At 44.1% G+C, this 26,419-nt stretch overlaps 1 protein-coding gene across 1 annotated transcript in view; it reads left to right on the top strand.

Moving 5' to 3' along the window:
• LOC135051349 (solute carrier family 13 member 2-like) overlaps window positions 1-26,419 on the top strand; it is a 257,947-nt gene that overhangs the window by 108,560 nt on the left and 122,968 nt on the right. Inside the window, exon 3 of the mRNA XM_063957395.1 lies at window positions 16,640-16,776. Coding sequence (XP_063813465.1) covers window positions 16,640-16,776 — 137 coding nt within the window. The remainder of the gene's footprint in view (window positions 1-16,639; window positions 16,777-26,419) is intronic.

Below are 26,419 nucleotides of genomic sequence, written 5' to 3'. Positions count from 1 at the left end.
ACACGGCTTGACACCTGTTGTCCGCATTTCTGGTGAAATACCTCCACACCGAAGAGCTGATTTTTTTGGTATTTTCACCTGGCATGTCAACGGCCATATTCCTCCCACGGACAACAGGTGTCTCCCCGGGTGCCTGACTTAAACAAACCACCTCACCATCAGAATCCTTCTGGTCAATTTCCTCCCCAGCGCCAGCAACACCCATATCCTCCTCATCCTGGTGTACTTCAACACTGACATCTTCAATCTGACTATCAGGAACTGGACTGCGGGTGCTCCTTCCAGCACTTGCAGGGGGCATGCAAATAGTGGAAGGCGCATGCTCTTCACGTCCAGTGTTGGGAAGGTCAGGCATCGCAAACGACACAATTGGACTCTCCTTGTGGATTTGGGATTTCAAAGAACGCACAGTTCTTTGCGGTGCTTTTGCCAGCTTGAGTCTTTTCAGTTTTCTAGCGAGAGGCTGAGTGCTTCCATCCTCATGTGAAGCTGAACCACTAGCCATGAACATAGGCCAGGGCCTCAGCCGTTCCTTGCCACTCCGTGTGGTAAATGGCATATTGGCAAGTTTACGCTTCTCCTCCGACAATTTTATTTTAGGTTTTGGAGTCCTTTTTTTTCTGATATTTGGTGTTTTGGATTTGACATGCTCTGTACTATGACATTGGGCATCGGCCTTGGCAGACGACGTTGCTGGCATTTCATCGTCTCAGCCATGACTAGTGGCAGCAGCTTCAGCACGAGGTGGAAGTGGATCTTGATCTTTCCCTAATTTTGGAACCTCAACTTTTTTGTTCTCCATATTTTATAGGCAGAACTAAAAGGCACCTCAGGTAAACAATGGAGATGGATGGATTGGATACTAGTATACAATTATGGACGGACTGCCACGGTTAGGTGGTATAAAAAAACCACGGTTAGGTGGTATATATTGTAATACAATTATGGATGGACGGACTGCCTGCCGAGTGCCGACACAGAGGTAGCCACAGCCGTGAACTACCGCACTGTACACTGGTTGATAAAGAGATAGTAGTATACTCGTAACAACTAGTATGACACTATGACGGTATAAAGAATGAAAAAAAAACCACGGTTAGGTGGTATATATTATAATAATACAATTATGGATGGACGGACTGCCTGCCGAGTTCCGACACAGAGGTAGCCACAGCCGTGAACTACCGCACTGTACACTGGTTGATAAAGAGATAGTAGTATACTCGTAACAACTAGTATGACTGACTATGACGGTATAAAGAATGAAAAAAAAACCACGGTTAGGTGGTATATATTGTAATACAATTATGGATGGACGGACTGCCTGCCGAGTTCCGACACAGAGGTAGCCACAGCCGTGAACTACCGCACTGTACACTGGTTGATAAAGAGATAGTAGTATACTCGTAACAACTAGTATGACTGACTATGACGGTATAAAGAATGAAAAAAAAACCACGGTTAGGTGGTATATATTATAATACAATTATGGATGGACGGACTGCCTGCCGACTGCCGACACAGAGGTAGCCACAGCCGTGAACTACCGCACTGTACACTGGTTGATAAAGAGATAGTAGTATACTCGTAACAACTAGTATGACACTATGACGGTATAAAGAATGAAAAAAAAACCACGGTTAGGTGGTATATATTATAATACAATTATGGATGGACGGACTGCCTGCCGACTGCCGACACAGAGGTAGCCACAGCCGTGAACTACCGCACTGTACACTGGTTGATAAAGAGATAGTAGTATACTCGTAACAACTAGTATGACACTATGACGGTATAAAGAATTAAAAAAAAACCACGGTTAGGTGGTATATATTATAATACAATTATGGATGGACGGACTGCCTGCCGAGTGCCGACACAGAGGTAGCCACAGCCGTGAACTACCGCACTGTACACTGGTTGATAAAGAGATAGTAGTATACTCGTAACAACTAGTATGACTGACTATGACGGTATAAAGAATGAAAAAAAAACCACGGTTAGGTGGTATATATTATAATACAATTATGGATGGACGGACTGCCTGCCGACTGCCGACACAGAGGTAGCCACAGCCGTGAACTACCGCACTGTACACTGGTTGATAAAGAGATAGTAGTATACTCGTAACAACTAGTATGACACTATGACGGTATAAAGAATGAAAAAAAAAACCACGGTTAGGTGGTATATATTATAATACAATTATGGATGGACGGACTGCCTGCCGACTGCCGACACAGAGGTAGCCACAGCCGTGAACTACCGCACTGTACACTGGTTGATAAAGAGATAGTAGTATACTCGTAACAACTAGTATGACACTATGACGGTATAAAGAATGAAAAAAAAACCACGGTTAGGTGGTATATATTATAATAATACAATTATGGATGGACGGACTGCCTGCCGACTGCCGACACAGAGGTAGCCACAGCCGTGAACTACCGCACTGTACACTGGTTGATAAAGAGATAGTAGTATACTCGTAACAACTAGTATGACTATGACGACGGTATAAAGAAAGAAAAAAAAATACCACGGTTAGGTGGTATATAATTATACAATTATGGATGGACGGACTGCCTGCCGAGTGCCGACTGCCGACACAGAGGTAGCCACAGCCGTGAACTACCGCACTGTACTGTGTCTGCTGCTAATATAGACTGGTTGATAAAGAGATAGTATACAACAATATACTACTATACTGGTGGTCAGGCACTGGTCACCACTAGTCACACTGGCAGTGGCACTCCTGCAGCAAAAGTGTGCACTGTTTAATTTTAAATTAATATAATATTATGTACTCCTGGCTCCTGCTATAACAACCTGCAGTGCTCCCCAGTCTCCCCCACAATTATTATAAGCTTTTATACATTGATGTGCAGCACACTGGGCTGAGCTGAGTGCACACAGACCGAGTCACACTGTGTGACTGCTGTGTATCGTTTTTTTCAGGCAGAGAACGGATATAGCAGAGAACGGATATATTAAATAAAAGTTAACTTAACAACAACTGCACTGGTCACTGTGGTAAACTCTGTCTGCACAATCTCTCTCTCTCTCTCTCTCTTCTAATCTATTCTAATGGAGAGGACGCCAGCCACGTCCTCTCCCTATCAATCTCAATGCACGTGTGAAAATGGCGGCGACGCGCGGCTCCTTTTATAGAATCCGAGTCTCGCGAGAATCCGACAGCGTCATGATGACGTTCGGGCGCGCTCGGGTTAACCGAGCAAGGCGGGAAGATCCGAGTCGCTCGGACCCGTGAAAAAAAAAGTGAAGTTCGTGCGGGTTCGGATTCAAAGAAACCGAACCCGCTCATCTCTAATATATATAGCATACATACGGCGGCACTCCAATAAATCACGCTGACACCGGCAAGTGCTTCAACGTTTCGAGGGTTTATTCCCTCGTCATCAGGATAAAATACAGTACACAAACTTACTTCTTAAATCCCCTCACCACACCGCGTGCAAGGGGCCCGCATCCGGAAACTGGTAGGCGTCGCCCCCATGTGACGTCATCCTCCACTCCCCGTCTCCATGGCAGCCACAGAACAATAACAAACATACTGTGAAATGTAAAAAAGCGTCATAAGGTCACAGAATAAACGACTACTCGCATAATATGCATACATGATAGTCATATAGAATTTAAAGAGGCATCTAATCAACATTTTCTACAGATACCATACTGCTTAAAGGCCTAATACAAGACATAGATTCTTCACAATAATCATATATTTATCACAAGAAACAATGTAGCCCCAAATTTTCATTGAGGCCTCTTGGTGATAAAGTGCCCAACCTGTGGATCCATCTTGATTCACAGCGTAAGAGGGCTAGAGATCTATCTCCTCCCCTAAGCCTAGGGGGAATATGATCTATAATCCTGTATCTAAGAGCCGATAAATTATGACCAGCACTCATGAAATGCCTAGAGACTGGCTGATCGCTGTATCCCTTTTCAATAGCGTTTCTAATTGATAGTCTATGTGTGGCCATTCGTTCCCGCAGTGTCCTATCGGTTTTGCCCACATAGCTTAATCCACATGGGCATGTGATCATGTATATTATATAATTAGTAGTACATGTCACCCGATGTCTAATTAGGTACTTTTTGCCACTATGTGGATGCATGAAAAAATCGCCAGCAACCATAGAACGACAAGTCGTGCAATTCAAGCATTTGTAGCATCCATTCTTCCTAGCTAGAAAACGTTGTTGGACAGTATCACTTTTGACCATAGTGATGTCCGTTTTCACCACCCAGTCGCGGATATTTTTGCCGCGGGTGTAGCAGGGCATCAGGGTCTGATCTTTCAAATTTAAATTCTTATCACTGCTTACAATGGGCCATAAATTTTTAGCAATCTTGTTAATATCACAACTCCTAGCATTATAGTGATTGACCCAGGGGAAACGTGTAGAATCTACCCTTCTAACTCTTGATCAGAGGCGGAACTACCGGCAGGGCAAGCAGTGCGTTGCACTGGGGCCCGCCTCTGTCCAGGGGCCCAAGCATGTAATGAGTCAAACTGACTCATTACATGCCGCTGTGCGCTGCGGGCAACCGCTGCCCGCAGCGCACAGCCGCCCACAGAGGAGAAGAGCAGCGGCACGGACGGGGGAAGGAAGAGGACGGAGGTGAAGGAGGGAGCCGCAGCAGCGCTTTGTTACTGGTGGAGGCGCTGCTGCCCCTCTGCTTCACTATAGGCTGTCTTCCGAGAACAGCCTATAGTGAAGCAGGGGGGCAGCAGCAGCAGCGCCTCCACCAATAACACAGCGCTGCTGCGGCTCCCTCCTCCACCTCGTCTACTGCCCGGGAATCGTCAAGCTGCACGAGGAGCCTGAGCCAGCGGAGAGGGTAAGTATGATTCTACTTTCTTTCTTCTCTTTCTTTCTTTCTTTCTTTCTTTCTTTCTTTCTTTCTTTCTTTCTTTCTTTCTTTCTTTCTTTCTTTCTTTCTTTCTGTCTCTTTCTTTCTTTATTTCTCTCTGTCTCTTTCTTTCTTTATTTGTTGGGACTGCCTGCCGCTATGTGTAAAAATGGGGGACTGCCTACCGCAATGTGTAAAAAGGGTGGACTGCCTGCCGCTAAGTGGAAAAATGGGCGATGAGCGGGTTCGGTTCCTCGGGATCTGCACCCCCCCCCCCCCCCCGAACTTCACCCATTTTACACGGTTCCGAGGCAGACTCGGATCTTCTCGCCTTGCTCGGTTAACCCGAGCGCGCCCGAACGTCATCATCCCGCTGTCGGATTCTCGCGAGATTCATATTCTATTTAAGGAGCCGCGTGTGTCCGCCATTTTCACTCGTGCTTTGGAGATGATAGCGAGATGACGTGGCTGCGTTCTCTCAGTTTCTGTGTTCAGTGTGCTGCAAATATCTGTGCTCAGTGTGCTGCAAATATCTGTGCTCAGTGTGCTTGCAAATATCTGTGCTCAGTGTGCTGAAAATATCTACGTTCCCTGCCTGAAAAACGCTCCATATCTGTGCTGCATTGTAGTATATAGTAGGAGGACAGTGCAGAATTTTGCTGTGACCACCAGTACATAGATAGCAGTACGGTACAGTAGTCCATTGCTCTACCTCTGTGTCATCAAGTATACTATGCATCCATACCTGTGCTGCATTTTAGTTGTGTGCAGAATAGTAGGAGGACAGTGCAGAATTTTGCTGACCACCAGTATATATATAGCAGTACGGTACAGTAGTCCATTGCTCTACCTCTGTGTCCTCAAGTATACTATCCATCCATACCTGTGCTGCATTTTAGTTATGCGCAGAATATAGTAGGAGGACAGTGCAGAATTTTTCTGACCATCAGTATATTTATAGCAGTACGGTACAGTAGTCCACTGCTCTACCTCTGTTTCGTCAAGTATACTGTGCATCCATACCTGTGCTGCATTTTAGTTGTGCGCAGTATATAGTAGGAAGACAGTGCAGAATTTTGCTGACCACCAGTATATATATAGCAGTACGGTACAGTAGTCCATTGCTCTACCTCTGTGTCGTCAAGTATACTATCCATCCATACCTGTGCTGCATTTTAGTTGTGCGCAGTATATAGTAGGAGGACAGTGCAGAATTTTGCTGACCACCAGTATATATATAGCAGTACGGTACAGTAGTCCACTGCTCTACCTCTGTGTCATCAAGTATACTATCCATCCGTACCTGTGCTGCATTTTAGTTGTGCGCAGAATATAGTAGGAGGACAGTGCAGAATTTTGCTGACCACCAGTATATATATAGCAGTACGGTACAGTAGTCCACTGCTCTACCTCTGTGTCGTCAAGTATACTATGCATCCATACCTGTGCTGCATTTTAGTTGTGCGCAGCATATAGTAGGAGGACAGTGCAGAATTTTGCTGACCACCAGTATATATAGCAGTACGGTACATTAGTCCACTGCTCTACCTCTGTGTCGTCAAGTATACTATGCATTCATACCTGTGCTGCATTTTAGTTGTGCGCAGTATATAGTAGGAGGACAGTGCAGAATTTTGCTGACCACCAGTATATATATAGCAGTACAGTACAGTAGTCCACTGCTCTACCTCTGTGTCGTCACGTATACTACAAAAGTTTAGTAAAATGACCCAAAAATCAGAATTAAAAGCATCTGATGAGAAGCGTAAACTTGCCAATATGCCATTTACGACACGGAGTGGCAAGGAACGGCTGAGGCCCTGGCCTATGTTCATGGCTAGTGGTTCAGATTCACATGAGGATGGAAGCACTCATCCTCTCGCTAGAACTGCAGTGCCACTCCTAGATGGGCCAGGTGTTTGTGTCGGCCACTTGGATCGCTTAGCTTAGCCATCCAGCGACCTTGGTGCACCTCTTTTTTTCTTTGCATCATGTGCTGTTTGGGGACTATTTTTTAAATCTGCCATCCTGTCTGACACTGCAGTGCCACTCCTAGATGGGCCAGGTGTTTGTGTCGGCCACTTGGGTCACTTAGCTTAGCCATCTAGCGACCTTGGTGCACCTCTTTTTTTCTTTGCATCATGTGCTGTTTGGGGACTATTTTTTAAATCTGCCATTCTGTCTGACACTGCAGTGCCACTCCTAGATGGGCCAGGTGTTTGTGTCGGCCACTTGGGTCGCTTAGCTTAGCCATCTAGCGACCTTGGTGCACCTCTTTTTTTCTTTGCATCATGTGCTGTTTGGGGACTATTTTTTAAATCTGCCATTCTGTCTGACACTGCAGTGCCACTCCTAGATGGGCCAGGTGTTTGTGTTGGCCACTTGGGTCGCTTAGCTTAGCCATCCAGCGACCTCGGTGCAAATTTTAGGACTAAAAATAATATTGTGAGGTGTGAGGTGTTCAGAATAGACTGGAAATGAGTGGAAATTATGGCTATTGAGGTTAATAATACTATGTGATCAAAATGACCCCCAAATTCTATGATTTAAGCTGCTTTTGAGGGTTTTTTGTAAAAAAAAACCCACCCGAATCCGACAAAAAAATTCCAGGGAGGTTTTGCCAAAATGAGTCCGAATCCAAAACACGGCCGCGGAACCGAATCCAAAACCAAAACATAAAACCCGAAAAATTTCCGGTGCACATCTCTAATATAGATATATATATATATATATATATATATATATGTGTGTGTGTGTGTGTGTGTGTGTGTGTGTGTGTGTGTGTATATATCCAGAGGACAAAAGTGCAAATGTAGTTCCATTGTACAAAAGTGGAAGCAAGGAAGAAGCAAGTAACTACAGACCAGTAAGCCTTACATCAGTAGTAGGGAAAGTAATGGAAAAACTACTAAAAGAAAGAGTTGTGGAATATCTTAAATCAAACAACTTACAGGATCCAAAACAGCATGGATTTACTAGTGGGAGATCATGCCAAACAAATCTTATTGACTTTTTTGACTCTGTGATGAAAATAATAGATCAAGGGGGAGCTGTAGATGTAGCATATCTAGACTTTAGTAAGGCATTTGACACTGTCCCACATCGCAGACTGCTAAATAAACTTGAAAGTGTGGGGGTGGATTATAGAATAGTTAAATGGATAAGAACCTGGTTGCAGGATAGGAAACAGACAGTTGTAGTAAATGGAGTGCAATCTATGGAGAGAAATGTTACCAGTGGAGTACCCCAGGGATCTGTACTCGGACCAGTTCTCTTTAATATCTTTGTTGGTGACATTGCAAATGGTATTGAAGAGAAAGTATGCCTTTTTGCAGATGATACAAAGATATGCAACAGGGTAGACACACCAGGAGGTGTAAAACAAATGATTGATGACCTAGCTAGGCTTGAAAAATGGTCAAGAACATTGCAACTACAGTTTAATGCTAAAAAATGCAAAATCATGCACTTGGGTCTCAAAAACCCAAAGGCTAAATATAGTATCAAGGGTACTATAATGGAAACTACTGAGGAGGAAAGGGATTTAGGAGTCACTATTTCAAGTGACTTAAAGGCAGGAAAGCAATGCAACAAAGCAATGAGAAAGGCAAGTCAGATGCTTGGTTGCATAGGGAGAGGAATAAGTAGCAGGAAAAGAGAAGTAATAATGCCACTGTATAGGTCATTGGTGCGGCCTCATCTGGAATACTGTGTCCAGTTCTGGAGACCATATCTCCAGAAGGATATAAATACATTAGAGAGTGTACAAAGACGGGCAACTAAAATGGTGCATGGCCTACATCACAAAACTTACCCGGAAAGGCTAAAAGATCTTAACATGTATAGTTTGGAGGAGAGAAGGGAAAGGGGAGACATGATAGAAACTTTCATATACTTTATACCAAAGGTTTTAACAAAGTTCAGGAGGTAAACATTTTTCAAAGGAAGAGAAGTATTAGAACTCGAGGACATACACTGAGACTGCAGGGAGGCAGGTTCAGGGGAAATTTAAGGAAAAATTATTTCACAGAAAGGGTAGTGGATAAGTGGAATAGCCTCCCATCAGAGGTGGTAGAGGCTAAGACTGTACAGCAATTTAAACATGGGATAGGCATATGAATATCCTTACAAAGAATTAAGGTTCAAAATGGGTTGCAATTACCTAAAGGATAAAAAAAATGGGCAGACTAGATGGGCCAAGGGGTTCTTATCTGCCGTCAAATTCTATGTTTCTATGTTTCTATGTAATTAGTCTGATAAATAGACACTCCCTGTGATATAGGGTGTCAGCTAACCCCAAGTAAGTAGCAGTGGTAAACTGCTGGGTGTAAAATGTAAACAGATGTGATGGGGATATCAGCGACTGTTACAGTACTAATAATCAAGAAAGAATACTGTATATTCAATAAAAAATTAACATTAGCACTATATTTAGGAAAAAGTATATAAAAAGCATAAAATTCAACAGACTGTAGGTGGAGCTATATTAAGACTACAAAATTAGCCTATTAAAAGTAAGTTAAAAAAGCGGCATATGAAAAAATAAAAATCTATATATAAAAGGTTGTATAAGAGAATTTTTTTTCATAAAACATAACAAAAGAGGAGGTATGTCTTATCTTTTAGAAGGCAGGAGGTCACAGTGAGGGAGGTCCAACTTGTTTCGCCCTAAGACTTCCTCAAGGGATAAATGGATACAGGGCTGGACTGCCCATCTGGCACTTCTGGCAAATACCAGAAGGGCTGATGGGCAGGTGGGCCAATCCGGGGTCACAGAGAAGACTGGAAGGACTGGCGCAGCGCAACTCCCGGCTCTGTTTCCCTCCCACCCAAAAATAGAGGTGTGCCACAAGTCCATGCCCCCCTGACTCACAGCACGCCCCGTGTGTCATGACCACATGCCCTCCGCCCCCTGCCCGTACTGTGCTGATCAATAAAAATGTGTGCATGCTGCAAGTCCACGCCTTCATGACTCGTGGCACGTCCCTGTGTGCCCCTCCACCGAGCACACGCGCCCCCCGTGCAGACGAGGATGCCCGGGCCGAATTCTGGCCCCAGTCCATCCCTGAATAGATAGCACAAAAAGGAAATTATACATAGAGATATCTAAAGAACAATAACATGTATAATTATTATAGTGTAAAGTAAAATTAAATGTAATTAAACAAAAAGAGACACACACAGGGGAAAAAAGGGGAGATAAGACTATTCACCAGCACTGGGGTAAAATATAAAGCTTATGCTGGCCAGATAAACAGTATGAACAATCAGGATGTGTGCTACAAACAAAATGATCAATTTGTTCATACAAAATCCAAGTAGTATTTTCACAAAGTTTTTCTATATGTTTCTGTGTTCTGATGTCTAAACTGTTAATACAGAGTTCACATTTTTTATAAAAACGTACTACCCCAAACTCAGATGGGGAAGACCTTTTCTTCCAATAGTTTAGGATTACTTACTGTATTTTGCCAATGTAAGAATAACTGTTTAAAAAGGGATAATTCGCTCTTTATTAGGACCAATCTGAAAAACATGAGCAGGGATAAACTATGGTTTTTTTTCAGCTTTAAGGAGAAATCTGATTTATAAAATTGATAACCTTATTCCAAATTTCGTAATTTTGCCACAGGTCTGAAAACTATGACAAAAAGAAGCTTTTTATGCATTGCATTTTGGGCAACTACTTGTTCCCCCAGGGATCATATGGGCTCTTTGAGCTGGATAAATGTATGCCCAGTGCATAACTTTAATATATACTTCCTGTAAATGTGCAGAATACAAATATTTAAATGTTAATTGACAATGTTTCAACAATATGTCATAACTCAGAAACCCTGGAATGTCCTCCCCCCAATTGTCAAAAGAGCATCTCCACAGTTTATCCTCAAGAAGGGCTTAAAGTGATCCTGGAGAGGTGTTGGAACTCATTAACAATGCCACCTACCCCCCAACCCTCCCTGTAAACTATAAAATAGTGTCCTACTTTCCATACTTTATAATGGGACATTGATCTCACAAAGACGCAGAGTGGTCACACAATAGTACCCCAAATTCAAATGACACCACACAGTAGCACATTCTTACTCACATTACACTGCATGTAGTGCCCCAAATTCATATTACACCACAAAGTAATGCCCCTTATTATGGTTACATCACTTAGTAGTGCCCTTTATTCAGGTTGCACTACACAATAGTACCCTTATACATGTTATGCCACACAGTAGTGCCCCTTATATACAATGCCAACAGCAGTGCCCCTTATACACAATTCCCACAATAGTAGTGCCCCTGACACATAATGCCCACAGTTGTAGTGCATCTTACACATAATGCCCACAGTAGTGCCCCTTATACACATCTCTGCTTTTATCACTCCAGCAGCTCACCGCCTTTCTCCCTCCGGCAGATCCATGCCCTATGTTTTGTCCATCCAGCCCTCTCATCTTGTCTTCAAGGTGCACAGAGCCTGCTCTTTTTTATAGCTTTTCTTCACTTCAGCAGCAGTGACAGTATGAAATCACATATGCCAGAAAAACGAAAGAAACTGGGAACTGAGGAGAGGATGAATGGGGTCCAACAGACACAGCATGGGTGAGTACCAGGAGGGGCGGGTTGTAGATGGAGGAAGACAATAGAGCCACCATGACCTAAGGAAGAGGGAGGTGGCTACAGCTCTTCAGTAACACTATCGCCGCCTTCATCATTGATTGACGTAGGTGATGGTGCTGGCTTTTCTGTTGTAATTACTGTGCTGGGCAAAGGAGGAGGTGGAACTGGTTCCCCCTACCAGTATAGGTGGTGGAACACAGTTCCACCTCATTCCTCCCCACTTTAACCCCTGGCCCCTGTCACATCCTGGGTCCCTGTGTACTCAGCTGGTGATTCTTGAGATTACAGGCTTAGAATGCCACAATAGATGAGGAGGACGAATATAGGACTTTGTCATGTACTGCTAGAACCGAGTGTTGATGAGACCTGCCCAGAGGCTAACCCACAGGAAGGTTTTCACCAGTGAGCCACTCGTATGGGGATATGGACAGGTACCCGGTAATAGCTGAGGAATCCTAAGGGGAGGTAACTAGTGGCAGACTGGTAAATGAGAGAGTGTTTGATGAAGTTAAACACTGAGAGTAACCGCTGAGAAGATCATGAGGGTTGAAGAATGTTAAAGACAATCCAAAAGATATCTGGAGATATCCCGTGCAGAAGATAATGCAGAATCAGAAGAAACTTGAAGAAAGTACTTGGTTCTTGAGAAATGTACTCGGTTCTTAAGAAATTAAGAACATGGAAACACTAGAAGAAGTGATCAATGTTTAACCAATGGCACTTGGCACTTGAGTACTGAAAAACTTGAAACACCTGACGAAGCAATCAATGTTTAACCGATGGCACTTAGTACTTGAGAACTGAAGAACTTGAAAACACTTGAAGAAACAATCAATGTTTAACCGATGACACACGATACTTGAGAACTGAAGAACTGAAGAACTTGAAACCACTTGAAGAAGCAGTCAATGTTTAAATCACTCTGAGCGATGATCAATGTAGAATCGATGTGCAATCAATGTAGAGTAACACAAAGTGATGAACAATGTAGGAATGCTCTGGGAAACACGTGGAGACACAGAGTGCAGATTGGAACCTGGAGCAACAACACACAGCAGCATGCACTGAATGAAGAAACTGTACAGGTGACTTTCTTTTCCCAGGATCCCACTTATGTACCCTGAGACAGACAGTCAATGGATAATTAGCTGAGCACTTCCAGGATTCCCATTGGGCAAAACTGCAGTCAGCTGACTCTGTAACGTGGCTGCCCAGTATCCGGTATAGTACATGCATTCTACTATAGTGTAATCTAAGATGAAACAGAAGAATGTACCGCGGCCACCAGCTGGTGATGCAGCTAACAACTGAGAGCACCCCTGGGCTACGGAAACCGGCATAATGGTGAGTAATGGCTGGGTCTAGCCCGGATCCTGACACCCCCCCAGTACTCTACGTTTAGCAGAGATATAGTTCAATCTATAAACAGAAGTATGAGTAAGTGATAAGAGTCTTTACACTCATGAACTTCAGCAGAGGCCATGGGTTGTGACATCATCTGAATAAAATGTCAAATTTGTAAGTAAATTTTTCCTGCAACTCTTCAAAAGACATTTATTTGGGTCTCCCTGGATCAAATACATCATGGATCAAGGAAATTTCAACCTCTTTCCATTTTCCAAGTAACGGGTTATCCAGACACGGACTAGAGGTAAGGTTACCCCAAAATGTAGTAAATCTGGAAGACTTCCACATGCAATTTTAATGTAGTCTTCCTTGTTTATACGACTCAGTTCACTTACAATCTCTTTAAGGTGAAGAATTTCCTATTTTGGATTGCCATTCACATCAGTTAGTTCTTGATGTCACTTCTTGGATATGTTGGATTTCACAGAATATGATGTTTGCAAACTCCTCATAATATGTCATTTTTGGTTTTTCACTGTTTGATCTTGCAGTGGTTGGATGTCTGCGCTGGTAGATTCTGGTTCAGGTATGTCTTCAGCTGCTGGCATATCCAGTAATACAACAACCTGGTCACTGGCAACATCTTTATGGACAGCACATGTCTAGATTTTATTTTATTTATTTTTTGTGATGTAACCTGGTAGTGGATGTAAAAGAAAATAATGTGGTGGAACAAATGAAAAGGCAGTTTGTTCCAAATCAGTCATCTCATAGATGACAGCCATGGGCGGACTGGCCATCTGGTAGTTCTAGCAAATGCAAGAAAGGCGAATGGCAATATGGGCAAGTCTGGCTGTCTGCAGGTCTGATAAAGCAGCCCAATCTCTCAGTGCTTTGCTCTGCCAATAGATTTAGACAGGGGAGTCATGAGGCATGCTTTCATTGTGTGTGGCTGCACCCCTTTGATCCCATGTGGAAAGAATGTTGAGGCCTATTTTAAGCCCCTTTCTGTCCCTGTTGACAGCTATTACAGTAAGGGATGTGCTACGATATACCGGTGCTCGGGATCCTGGCGCCCAGCATACCGGAATGCCGGCAGCGGGGCGAGCGCAAAAGAGCCCCATGCGGGCACGGTGGTGCGATACGCGCACTGCGCTATCTGTTCTCATTCCAGGGGTGTCGTGGACACCCCAATAGGGAGAATAGTTGTCAGTATCCCGGCGGTCGGGATCCCGGCGCCGGTATTCAGAGCGCTGAGATCCCGACAGCTGGAATATTGAGTGCCTCCCATTCCTGGGACAGTCCCTCTGTACAATACAATCCCTCCAGTATGTGTCTGCATATTAGATGCAATTCTTTCCATATCTACGTATTCTCTTCGCTTTTTAATGTATTTTTTTAAGCATAATCTAATATAATAATTTTTTTTATCAATTTCAGTAAACAATATGGGCATTGTAGTGCTTGAAGTCTTGCTTATAAAGGGCATGTGATGCATTTAACTTCATGCTCTGCTGCAAACTTTCCCGGGAACCTATTTTAAAATGCTGACAGCTATAGCATCTATGTCATTTTTATATATTAAATCACGTGTACACGGACCTAGGATGGTTCATTTGTGGCATGTTTTAGGAATAGGAACCAGCAGGCCCTTCAATGCACTGCATGCTGGTACTTATTGTTTTCCAAATACTGGAATGTGGAGGAGGCTTGCTGGGACTTGTAATCCTCCGTAAAAAGCAATATTGTATTACAAACAAAACTATCTGAATACTATTAACGCGGCACCCACAGACCAGTAATGCCAGAGATAGCCCCAGCCTTCAGCCCAGGCCTTGGATGCCCCGGAGGGAGGGGACCCCCTTATTGGGGGATCCCCACTTCCCCAGGAACACCAGCCTGGGCTGACCAGTTAGGGAGGTTAATGCTTCGGCCACGGGACCCCATCATGTGTGTCTCCTGGCTGTGGCATTACCTCCCTGCTAGTGGAGCCTGCTGTTGGTTCTAAAAATACAAGGGACCCCTATTCGTTTTGTTGCCGATATTTTTAGAACTAGGACTGATTCAAGAGCCCAGTGCTGGTTATGCTTTATGGGGGGTGGAGACCCCACATCTTTTTTTTTCTGTTTTTTTTTTACTTTACCTTTTACACATAGAAGCATGCATGGACCTCACTGATCCCTGTATACTTCTGCACAACTTGCACCTTGCAATGAAATTCGCATTACAAGGCGCGAGTTTGACCACTAAAAAACTCACATGGACTTGCGCTTGTAATAACCTCAGACTTAAAAATGTGAATGCTATTACATTTGCGAGCTGCAGGAAAACTCGCGCCTTCAAACAGTGCAAGTTTGATCCCAGAAACTAACTTGCACCCTATTACATTTAGCCCATGTTGTAGTTTTAGGGACTGATTTGTACTTTTAAAGTGACACATACATTTTCTGTTGTGAATGTGTTCAATATGCCAAGCATATGCCAAAATGAACTTTATAATGCAGATTTTCAGCCAATATTCATTCTTTGATAACTGAAATTGTAGAAGAGTTACATGTTGTTTCATTGTGCTAATTGGGGGATAATTTATATGCACAAAAATATTAACAGGGATAATTTATATGAACAAAAATATTAACAAAATATATAAAGTACATATTTGAAAAATGAAATCATTGAACATTTTTTAACATTAAAGTTACTAGTAATTATTAATTAAAGTTTTCTTGACCCAGGCAACACAGTCTTCCAAGTATATGAGGTTACCAAGGGCTGGCCTATGTTTTGACCCCAAAAATGTGTACATACTTATTTTCCTGTAGTTGCCCAGGTCTGTTATATATATATACAGGTTGAGTCTCCCTTATCCAAAATGCTTGGGACCAGAGGTATTTTGGATATGGGATTTTTCCGTATTTTGGAATAATTGTATACCATAATGAGATATCATGGTGATGGGACCTAAATCTTAGCACAGAATGCAGTTATGTTACATATACACCTTATACACACAGCCTGAAGGTAATTTTAGCCAATATTTTTTATAACTTTGTGCATTAAACAAAGTGTGTGTACATTCACACAATTCATTTATGTTTCATATACACCTTATACACAAAGCCTGAAGGTCATTTAATACAATATTTTTAATAACTTTGTGTATTAAACAAAGTTTGTGTACATTGAGCCATCAAAAAACAAAGGTTTCACTATCTCACTCTCACTCAAAAAAGTCCGTATTTCGGAATATTCCGTATTTCGGAATATTTGGATATGGGATACTCAACCTGTATGTATATATATATATATATATATATATATATATATAGCAGGAAATGCAGGCAGCACTGAGGAGACTGCTGAAGGTGTTATTTTATTGTGATGTTTAAATAAAATAAAATAACACCTTCAGCAGTCTCCTCAGTGCTGACTGCATTTCCTGCTATATACCATTTAGGCTGGCATACCCAAGGAGGGCGCTGGAGCACTATAGATTTTGAATAGGCTGAGTGCCGGGATTTTACTCTTGTGTGTGTATATGTACACACATATATATATATATATATACAGTATATATATATAAAAACATGTCGTCGTCCCCACATGATCTTTTCTATTATACAGTATGTTGTTCATGTGCTCTTGTATTCTACCCACAAATGTAATCTTCCACTCTTTTTTGAAAAATAGATTATTATGTTTCTTTGATTGTTAGATATGGTACAACAATAACTTAAATTAAGGCCCTGAAGGATAATTATTGTCTGTAGACACTCAATGCTCTTTTTCATTTCAGGTATGCAGCCAATATCTGAAAGATACCAACATGCTCTTCGTTGGAGGACTACTAGTGGCAATATCAGTTGAGAAATGGAATTTGCACAAGCGGATAGCCCTGAGGGTGCTGCTGATTGTTGGAGTCAAACCTGCCCTGTGAGCTTCTTCCCTTTGTTTTTGTGTGTTGCAGCTTGGACAGGGTATAATGATGTGGGTGGTAATAGTATGTGAGTGATGCTAAGCAGAGGTATACTGTATAGTATGCATACTATAAATGCCATGTGTGGTTGAAACTACAGTAAGAAATTATTATTTTACATGAGAGATTTATTATCTTTTCATCTCTTCATTAGTAAGTAATGGGACCAACGTCATTAAGGCTGCTACTGATGATTTATGAATCTGGACAACCACGGCAACCATCCATGAAATTTTCTGCTCTTACTCCATCAGTTTCCTTGCCCTCAGTAAAACATTGGTCCCACCTTCTGACACTGTCACCTATGCTGTCCTCTTCTTTGGGGGTTTATCCTTTATACACAATCCCCACCCAGGCATCTGCCCAGCTGTTAGCTGTTTCATCATAATTTTGTCTCCTGAGTGCATTTTCAGCTCTTTATCCTCATCCTCTTGCTTTGAGACTCATACAAAGCATTTGTTCTCCCCTACATTTCCTCAGGATGTGGTTATGCGGTTTCCTCGGGATCCCGCACAATGAAAAGCCCGCCAGTCAGCATGCCAACCAACAGGGACTATTCCCACTCGTGGGTGTCCTCGACACCCATAGAGTGGGAATAGGACTTGTGGTTTCATTGCACTCACACATCCACCACCCCATGGTGACAGGCGATATGGTCTCCCAACCGGCGGTATGGTCTCCGGACCGCCGGTCACACGAGCCCAACCCATTTCATCTCCCCTCTCCTCTGTGTTGCAGTGATGTACCACCCCAGCACACACTCTTCTACTTCTTGGCAATTGTACTGCTGCCACCAAACTTCTCTGTATCATCTTCATGCAAAATCTCACCCAGTGGACCTCTTCTCACACACACCATGGGGTAAATTTACTAAGATGGGATGTTGCCCATAGCAACAAATCAGATTCCAGGTACTATCATTTAAAAGGTGCTAGATAAATGAGAAGTAGAATCTGATTGGTTGTTATGGGCAACTTCCCACCTTAGTAAATTTACCCCATGTTGGGAGCGCTCATGACCTCCTTAACACCTGTCTCACATGCACTGTACACTAAACAGTGTACTTCATATAAGATTTTGCCCCTGCTGCTTTTATTGGTACTCCCTGACATGCCTGATCATACTGTTCCCCACCCTTCAATCTTTCAAGTGCTAGCTTAAAACTCATTTATATACTTGCTACACCCACACAATCATATAATAGGTAGATTGGTGCTGTGCTTAGGGGTGGTGTGACGATGATGTTGAGAGCTGCCATAAGCTGGAGATGTCTGGTCTCTTCAATGGGGTAATTACATTGCTGGAACACAGCACCTTGTGTTTGTGTGGTGACATTTAAAGGTATGTGAAGTGCAGTCAGGGTAGGCAGAGCCTCACTTGTAACACTCTAGTATTATCCAGAGTTTTGTCTATAAAAATTATTAGAATAATACAAACTGTCATTAAAAGACCAGAAGTGAGGCAGCTATGACTCAGCTTCCCCTCTCTGATAGAAAGAAACTGCCTGGAGCTGGGGATGGGGCTACGCTGTGGCCAATAACTTTGCAAAAAAAAAAAAAGCACAAGTGATGGCAGCTAACAGTTCTGCCTCACTGAAGGGGGAGTGGCTTGATGCATTGTTAGGTGACCTATCCAGGAAGTTCCCCAGCACTCAACATGGAGCAGCCAACATGGAGATGGCAAAAATGCAGGGGGACATGCTGCTTTTCCTGGGCAAGGGGTGCACAAGGCTGGCACACTCTGCTCCTGAAGGCAATAGACCCCCTGCCAGAGGGAGGAAACAGATAGTGGGCAGGGGCTAAATGCTTAAAAACAGAGACTTGCTCTCTAGGTCTAAGATTGCAATGTTTGGAGCATGAGTAAGACCTTAGAGGACAAAAGGGTTAGTGCAGTATACCTCCCATGGAGGGATCCTCTATCTGATATCTGGGCTCTGCAATCATAGCCTTCTACAAAATCTTCTACAGTATGAAGGATTGCTGATTTAATTTTTCTCTAATTACTTGCAAGTGAGCATAAAAAATCTACAAGCTGTTCAGCTAGGGCAGTCAGTTACATCTTTAATGGAGCTAATGCTGAGTTGAACACAACTCAGTTTGCCGAGCATATCTTATATGTTTTTGAACTGTACATGCTCTGGAACCAAGAGCACACAAACACAGATGCAGTGTTACAGATGTGTTGCTGTGTTTAGCAGCATTCTGTAGCGGGACTGCAATTCGTACTCAGTGCGGAATGCAGCTCCCATTCACTTCAGTGTATAGCGTAGCATACTCATAGTGTACACTATGCTGCAACCTGTGTGTTACGATGCGAACGTATCGTATCCACAGTATAAGAGGACACATCTGTATATGCAATTCTGGTCACTTTCCACTTGCAGTTGAGTACAGCTGTAAAGGGGAGTTTTCATTTAGGCTAAATTCAAAGGGGTATGTTGATGGAATTGCTGACTATGCAGGGCGGTGCGTATGCGTAAATGTTTTCAGATAGAGCTTTTACAAAGATTGGGCTGGTGCATGTGTGCGCTGATAATGAAGATGGCTATGATATTAAGAGGACAGATTAGTGTGGACCAGAAGACCAGAGCAGAATTGTGTACAACTGGTGAGCATATGCATTTAGGTGGTCATTCCGAGTTGTTTGCTAGCTGCTTTCGGTCGTAGCGCAGCGATCAGGCAAAAAAACGGCAGTTCTGCGCATGCGTAATTAGAGATGAGCGGGTTCGGTTCCTCGGAATCCGAACCCGCCCGAACTTCATGTTTTTTTTCACGGGTCCGAGCGACTCGGATCTTCCCGCCTTGCTCGGTTAACCCGAGCGCGCCCGAACGTCATCATGACGCTGTCGGATTCTCGCGAGACTCGGATTCTATATAAGGAGCCGCGCGTCGCCGCCATTTTCACACGTGCATTGAGATTGATAGGGAGAGGACGTGGCTGGCGTCCTCTCCATTTAGATTAGAAGAGAGAGAGTGAGATTGATTTGAGACAGAGACACTTGATTTACTGGAGCTTAGGAGTACTGTAGAGAGTGCAGAGTTTAGTAGTGACTGACCACAGTGACCACCAGACAGTGCAGTTTTATTTAATATAATCCGTTCTCTGCCTGAAAAAAACGATACACAGTGACTCAGTCACATACCATATCTGTGTGCACTGCTCAGCCCAGTGTGCTGCATCATCTATGTATATATCTGACTGTGCTCACACAGCTTATAATTGTGGGGGAGACTGGGGAGCAGTGCCAGTTATAGGTTATAGCAGGAGCCAGGAGTACATATTATTAAAATTAAACAGTGCACACTTTTGCTGCAGGAGTGCCACTGCCAGTGTGACTGACCAGTGACCTGACCACACTGACCACCAGTATAGTTAGTAGTATACTATATTGTGATTGCCTGAAAAAGTTAAACACTCGTCGTGTGACTTGTGTGGTATTTTTTTTTTATTCTATAGAAAACTCATTCTGCTGACAGACAGTGTCCAGCAGGTCCGTCATTATATAATATATACCTGTCCGGCTGCAGTAGTGATATATATATATTTTTTATATCATTATTTATCATCCAGTCGCAGCAGACACAGTACGGTAGTTCACGGCTGTAGCTACCTCTGTGTCGGCACTCGGCAGTCCATCCATAATTGTATACCACCTACCCGTGGTTTTTTTTTCTTTCTTCTTTATACATACATACTACATCTCTTTATCAACCAGTCTATATTAGCAGCAGACACAGTACAGTAGTCCACGGCTGTAGCTACCTCTGTGTCGGCACTCGGCAGTCCATCCATAATTGTATACCACCTACCCGTGGTTTTTTTTTCTTTCTTCTTTATACATACATACTACATCTCTTTATCAACCAGTCTATATTAGCAGCAGACACAGTACAGTACGGTAGTCCACGGCTGTAGCTACCTCTGTGTCGGCACTCGGCAGTCCGTCCATAATTGTATACCACCTACCCGTGGTTTTTTTTTCTTTCTTCTTTATACAAACATACTACATCTCTTTATCAACCAGTCTATATTAGCAGCAGACACAGTACAGTAGTCCACGGCTGTAGCTACCTCTGTGTCGGCACTCGGCAGTCCATCCATAATTGTATACCACCTACCCGTGGTTTTTTTTTCTTTCTTCTTTATACATACATACTACATCTCATTATCATCCAGTCTATATTAGCAGCAGACACAGTACAGTACAATAGTCCACGGCTGTAGCTACCTCTGTGTCGGCACTCGGCAATCCATCCATAATTGTATACTAGTATCCATCCATCTCCATTGTTTACCTGAGGTGCCTTTTAGTTGTGCCTATTAAAATATGGAGAACAAAAATGTTGAGGTTCCAAAATTAGGGAAAGATCAAGATCCACATCCACCTCGTGCTGAAGCTGCTGCCACTAGTCATGGCCGAGACGATGAAATGCCAGCAACGTCGTCTGCCAAGGCCGATGCCCAATGTCATAGTACAGAGCATGTCAAATCCAAAACACCAAATATCAGTAAAAAAAGGACTCCAAAACCTAAAATAAAATTGTCGGAGGAGAAGCGTAAACTTGCCAATATGCCATTTACCACACGGAGTGGCAAGGAACGGCTGAGGCCCTGGCCTATGTTCATGGCTAGTGGTTCAGCTTCACATGAGGATGGAAGCACTCAGCCTCTCGCTAGAAAACTGAAAAGACTCAAGCTGGCAAAAGCACCGCAAAGAACTGTGCGTTCTTCGAAATCCCAAATCCACAAGGAGAGTCCAATTGTGTCGGTTGCGATGCCTGACCTTCCCAACACTGGACGTGAAGAGCATGCGCCTTCCACCATTTGCACGCCCCCTGCAAGTGCTGGAAGGAGCACCCGCAGTCCAGTTCCTGATAGTCAGATTGAAGATGTCAGTGTTGAAGTACACCAGGATGAGGAGGATATGGGTGTTGCTGGCGCTGGGGAGGAAATTGACCAGGAGGATTCTGATGGTGAGGTGGTTTGTTTAAGTCAGGCACCCGGGGAGACACCTGTTGTCCGTGGGAGGAATATGGCCGTTGACATGCCTGGTGAAAATACCAAAAAAATCAGCTCTTCGGTGTGGAAGTATTTCACCAGAAATGCGGACAACATTTGTCAAGCCGTGTGTTCCCTTTGTCAAGCTGTAATAAGTAGGGGTAAGGACGTTAACCACCTCGGAACATCCTCCCTTATACGTCACCTGCAGCGCATTCATAATAAGTCAGTGACAAGTTCAAAAACTTTGGGCGACAGCGGAAGCAGTCCACTGACCAGTAAATCCCTTCCTCTTGTAACCAAGCTCACGCAAACCACCCCACCAACTCCCTCAGTGTCAATTTCCTCCTTCCCCAGGAATGCCAATAGTCCTGCAGGCCATGTCACTGGCAATTCTGACGAGTCCTCTCCTGCCTGGGATTCCTCCGATGCATCCTTGCGTGTAACGCCTACTGCTGCTGGCGCTGCTGTTGTTGCTGCTGGGAGTCGATGGTCATCCCAGAGGGGAAGTCGTAAGCCCACTTGTACTACTTCCAGTAAGCAATTGACTGTCCAACAGTCCTTTGCGAGGAAGATGAAATATCACAGCAGTCATCCTGCTGCAAAGCGGATAACTGAGGCCTTGACAACTATGTTGGTGTTAGACGTGCGTCCGGTATCCGCCGTTAGTTCACAGGGAACTAGACAATTTATTGAGGCAGTGTGCCCCCGTTACCAAATACCATCTAGGTTCCACTTCTGTAGGCAGGCGATACCGAGAATGTACACGGACGTCAGAAAAAGACTCACCAGTGTCCTAAAAAATGCAGTTGTACCCAATGTCCACTTAACCACGGACATGTGGACAAGTGGAGCAGGGCAGGGTCAGGACTATATGACTGTGACAGCCCACTGGGTAGATGTATGGACTCCCGCCGCAAGAACAGCAGCGGCGGCACCAGTAGCAGCATCTCGCAAACGCCAACTCTTTCCTAGGCAGGCTACGCTTTGTATCACCGCTTTCCAGAATACGCACACAGCTAAAAACCTCTTACGGCAACTGAGGAAGATCATCGCAGAATGGCTTACCCCAATTGGACTCTCCTGTGGATTTGTGGCATCGGACAACGCCAGCAATATTGTGTGTGCATTAAATATGGGAAAATTCCAGCACGTCCCATGTTTTGCACATACCTTGAATTTGGTGGTGCAGAATTTTTTAAAAAACGACAGGGGCGTGCAAGAGATGCTGTCGGTGGCCAGAAGAATTGCGGGACACTTTCGGCGTACAGGCACCACGTACAGAAGACTGGAGCACCACCAAAAACTACTGAACCTGCCCTGCCATCATCTGAAGCAAGAAGTGGTAACGAGGTGGAATTCAACCCTCTATATGCTTCAGAGGTTGGAGGAGCAGCAAAAGGCCATTCAAGCCTATACAATTGAGCACGATATAGGAGGTGGAATGCACCTGTCTCAAGTGCAGTGGAGAATGATTTCAACGTTGTGCAAGGTTCTGATGCCCTTTGAACTTGCCACACGTGAAGTCAGTTCAGACACTGCCAGCCTGAGTCAGGTCATTCCCCTCATCAGGCTTTTGCAGAAGAAGCTGGAGACATTGAAGGAGGAGCTAACACGGAGCGATTCCGCTAGGCATGTGGGACTTGTGGATGGAGCCCTTAATTCGCTTAACAAGGATTCACGGGTGGTCAATCTGTTGAAATCAGAGCACTACATTTTGGCCACCGTGCTCGATCCTAGATTTAAAACCTACCTTGGATCTCTCTTTCCGGCAGACACAAGTCTGCTGGGGTTGAAAGACCTGCTGGTGAGAAAATTGTCAAGTCAAGCGGAAGGCGACCTGTCAACATCTCCTCCTTCACATTCTCCCGCAACTGGGGGTGCGAGGAAAAGGCTCAGAATTCCGAGCCCACCCGCTGGCGGTGATGCAGGGCAGTCTGGAGCGACTGCTGATGCTGACATCTGGTCCGGACTGAAGGACCTGACAACGATTACGGACATGTCGTCTATTGTCACTGCATATGATTCTCTCAACATTGAAAGAATGGTGGAGGATTATATGAGTGACCGCATCCAAGTAGGCACGTCACACAGTCCGTACTTATACTGGCAGGAAAAAGAGGCAATTTGGAGGCCCTTGCACAAACTGGCTTTATTCTACCTAAGTTGCCCTCCCACAAGTGTGTACTCCGAAAGAGTGTTTAGTGCCGCCGCTCACCTTGTCAGCAATCGGCGTACGAGGTTACATCCAGAAAATGTGGAGAAGATGATGTTCATTAAAATGAATTATAATCAATTCCTCCGCGGAGACATTGACCAGCAGCAATTGCCTCCACAAAGTACACAGGGAGCTGAGATGGTGGATTCCAGTGGGGACGAATTGATAATCTGTGAGGAGGGGGATGTACACGGTGATATATCGGAGGATGATGATGAGGTGGACATCTTGCCTCTGTAGAGCCAGTTTGTGCAAGGAGAGATTAATTGCTTCTTTTTTGGGGGGGGTCCAAACCAACCCGTCATATCAGTCACAGTCGTGTGGCAGACCCTGTCACTGAAATGATGGGTTGGTTAAAGTGTGCATGTCCTGTTTATACAACATAAGGGTGGGTGGGAGGGCCCAAGGACAATTCCATCTTGCACCTCTTTTTTCTTTTATTTTTCTTTGCGTCATGTGCTGTTTGGGGAGGGTTTTTTGGAAGGGCCATCCTGCGTGACACTGCAGTGCCACTCCTAGATGGGCCAGGTGTTTGTGTCGGCCACTAGGGTCGCTTATCTTACTCACACAGTCAGCTACCTCATTGCGCCTCTTTTTTTCTTTGCGTCATGTGCTGTTTGGGGAGGGTTTTTTGGAAGGGCCATCCTGCGTGACACTGCAGTGCCACTCCTAGATGGGCCCGGTGTTTGTGTCGGCCACTAGGGTCGCTTATCTTACTCACACAGTCAGCTACCTCATTGCGCCTCTTTTTTTCTTTGCGTCATGTGCTGTTTGGGGAGGGTTTTTTGGAAGGGCCATCCTGCGTGACACTGCAGTGCCACTCCTAGATGGGCCCGGTGTTTGTGTCGGCCACTAGGGTCGCTTATCTTACTCACACAGTCAGCTACCTCATTGCGCCTCTTTTTTTCTTTGCGTCATGTGCTGTTTGGGGAGGGTTTTTTGGAAGGGCCATCCTGCGTGACACTGCAGTGCCACTCCTAGATGGGCCCGGTGTTTGTGTCGGCCACTAGGGTCGCTTATCTTACTCACACAGTCAGCTACCTCATTGCGCCTCTTTTTTTCTTTGCGTCATGTGCTGTTTGGGGAGGGTTTTTTGGAAGGGACATCCTGCGTGACACTGCAGTGCCACTCCTAGATGGGCCCGGTGTTTGTGTCGGCCACTAGGGTCGCTTATCTTACTCACACAGCTACCTCATTGCGCCTCTTTTTTTCTTTGCGTCATGTGCTGTTTGGGGAGGGTTTTTTGGAAGGGACATCCTGCGTGACACTGCAGTGCCACTCCTAGATGGGCCCGGTGTTTGTGTCGGCCACTAGGGTCGCTTATCTTACTCACACAGCGACCTCGGTGCAAATTTTAGGACTAAAAATAATATTGTGAGGTGTGAGGTATTCAGAATAGACTGAAAATGAGTGTAAATTATGGTTTTTGAGGTTAATAATACTTTGGGATCAAAATGACCCCCAAATTCTATGATTTAAGCTGTTTTTTAGGGTTTTTTGAAAAAAACACCCGAATCCAAAACACACCCGAATCCGACAAAAAAAATTCGGTGAGGTTTTGCCAAAACGCGGTCGAACCCAAAACACGGCCGCGGAACCGAACCCAAAACCAAAACACAAAACCCGAAAAATTTCCGGCGCTCATCTCTATGCGTAATTACACTTCCTATAAGGCAGGTGCAAGGTTTGATGGTGCGATTGATGGTGGCATACAGTATAAGGACTCATCAATCGGTTTTACAGCATGCACGGGCACTAAATGTGGGCATCTCTGTCTTTGCACATTTGTCCACATGGATGTACACAAGGGGAGAAGTTTATAACAGCATTTACGTAAACTCAAAGACGGGAGACCACCAATAATAATAATAATAATAATAATAATAATAATAATTTTATTTATATAGCGCTCTTTCTCCAATAGGACTCAAGGCGCTTAACAGATACATAGCATAATATAGTACAGAAAATAATGAAGTTCATTTTCATAAAATACAGAAGCATGAAGATACTAAAAGGAACATTATGGAACTGCTTGAGTAAACAGGAAAGTCTTGAGTCTACTTTTGAAGGATTCTATAGTTGGGACCTCTCGCACTGTGCGGGGAAGTGAGTTCCATAGAGTCGGAGCCGCATGACTAAAAGCTCGACCCCCAGATGAATTACGGGAGATTCTAGGTACTGCTAAAAGTCCTTCATCTACAAATCGCAGTAATCGAGAGGGGCAGTATGGGGTCAGAAGCTGTTTCAGGTACCTTGGGCCCTGGTCATGTAATGCTTTGAAACTCAGAAAGCCAATCTTGAAGATGATTCGCCATCTTACAGGCAGCCAGTGAAGGGAGTAGAGGATGGGTGTTATGTGGCTAGAACGGGGCTGGTTGGTT

The sequence above is a fragment of the Pseudophryne corroboree genome, chromosome 2, assembly GCF_028390025.1.
Source record: "Pseudophryne corroboree isolate aPseCor3 chromosome 2, aPseCor3.hap2, whole genome shotgun sequence".
NCBI classification, from domain to species: domain Eukaryota; kingdom Metazoa; phylum Chordata; class Amphibia; order Anura; family Myobatrachidae; genus Pseudophryne; species Pseudophryne corroboree.
This window is presented reverse-complemented; position numbering and strand designations above follow the sequence as displayed.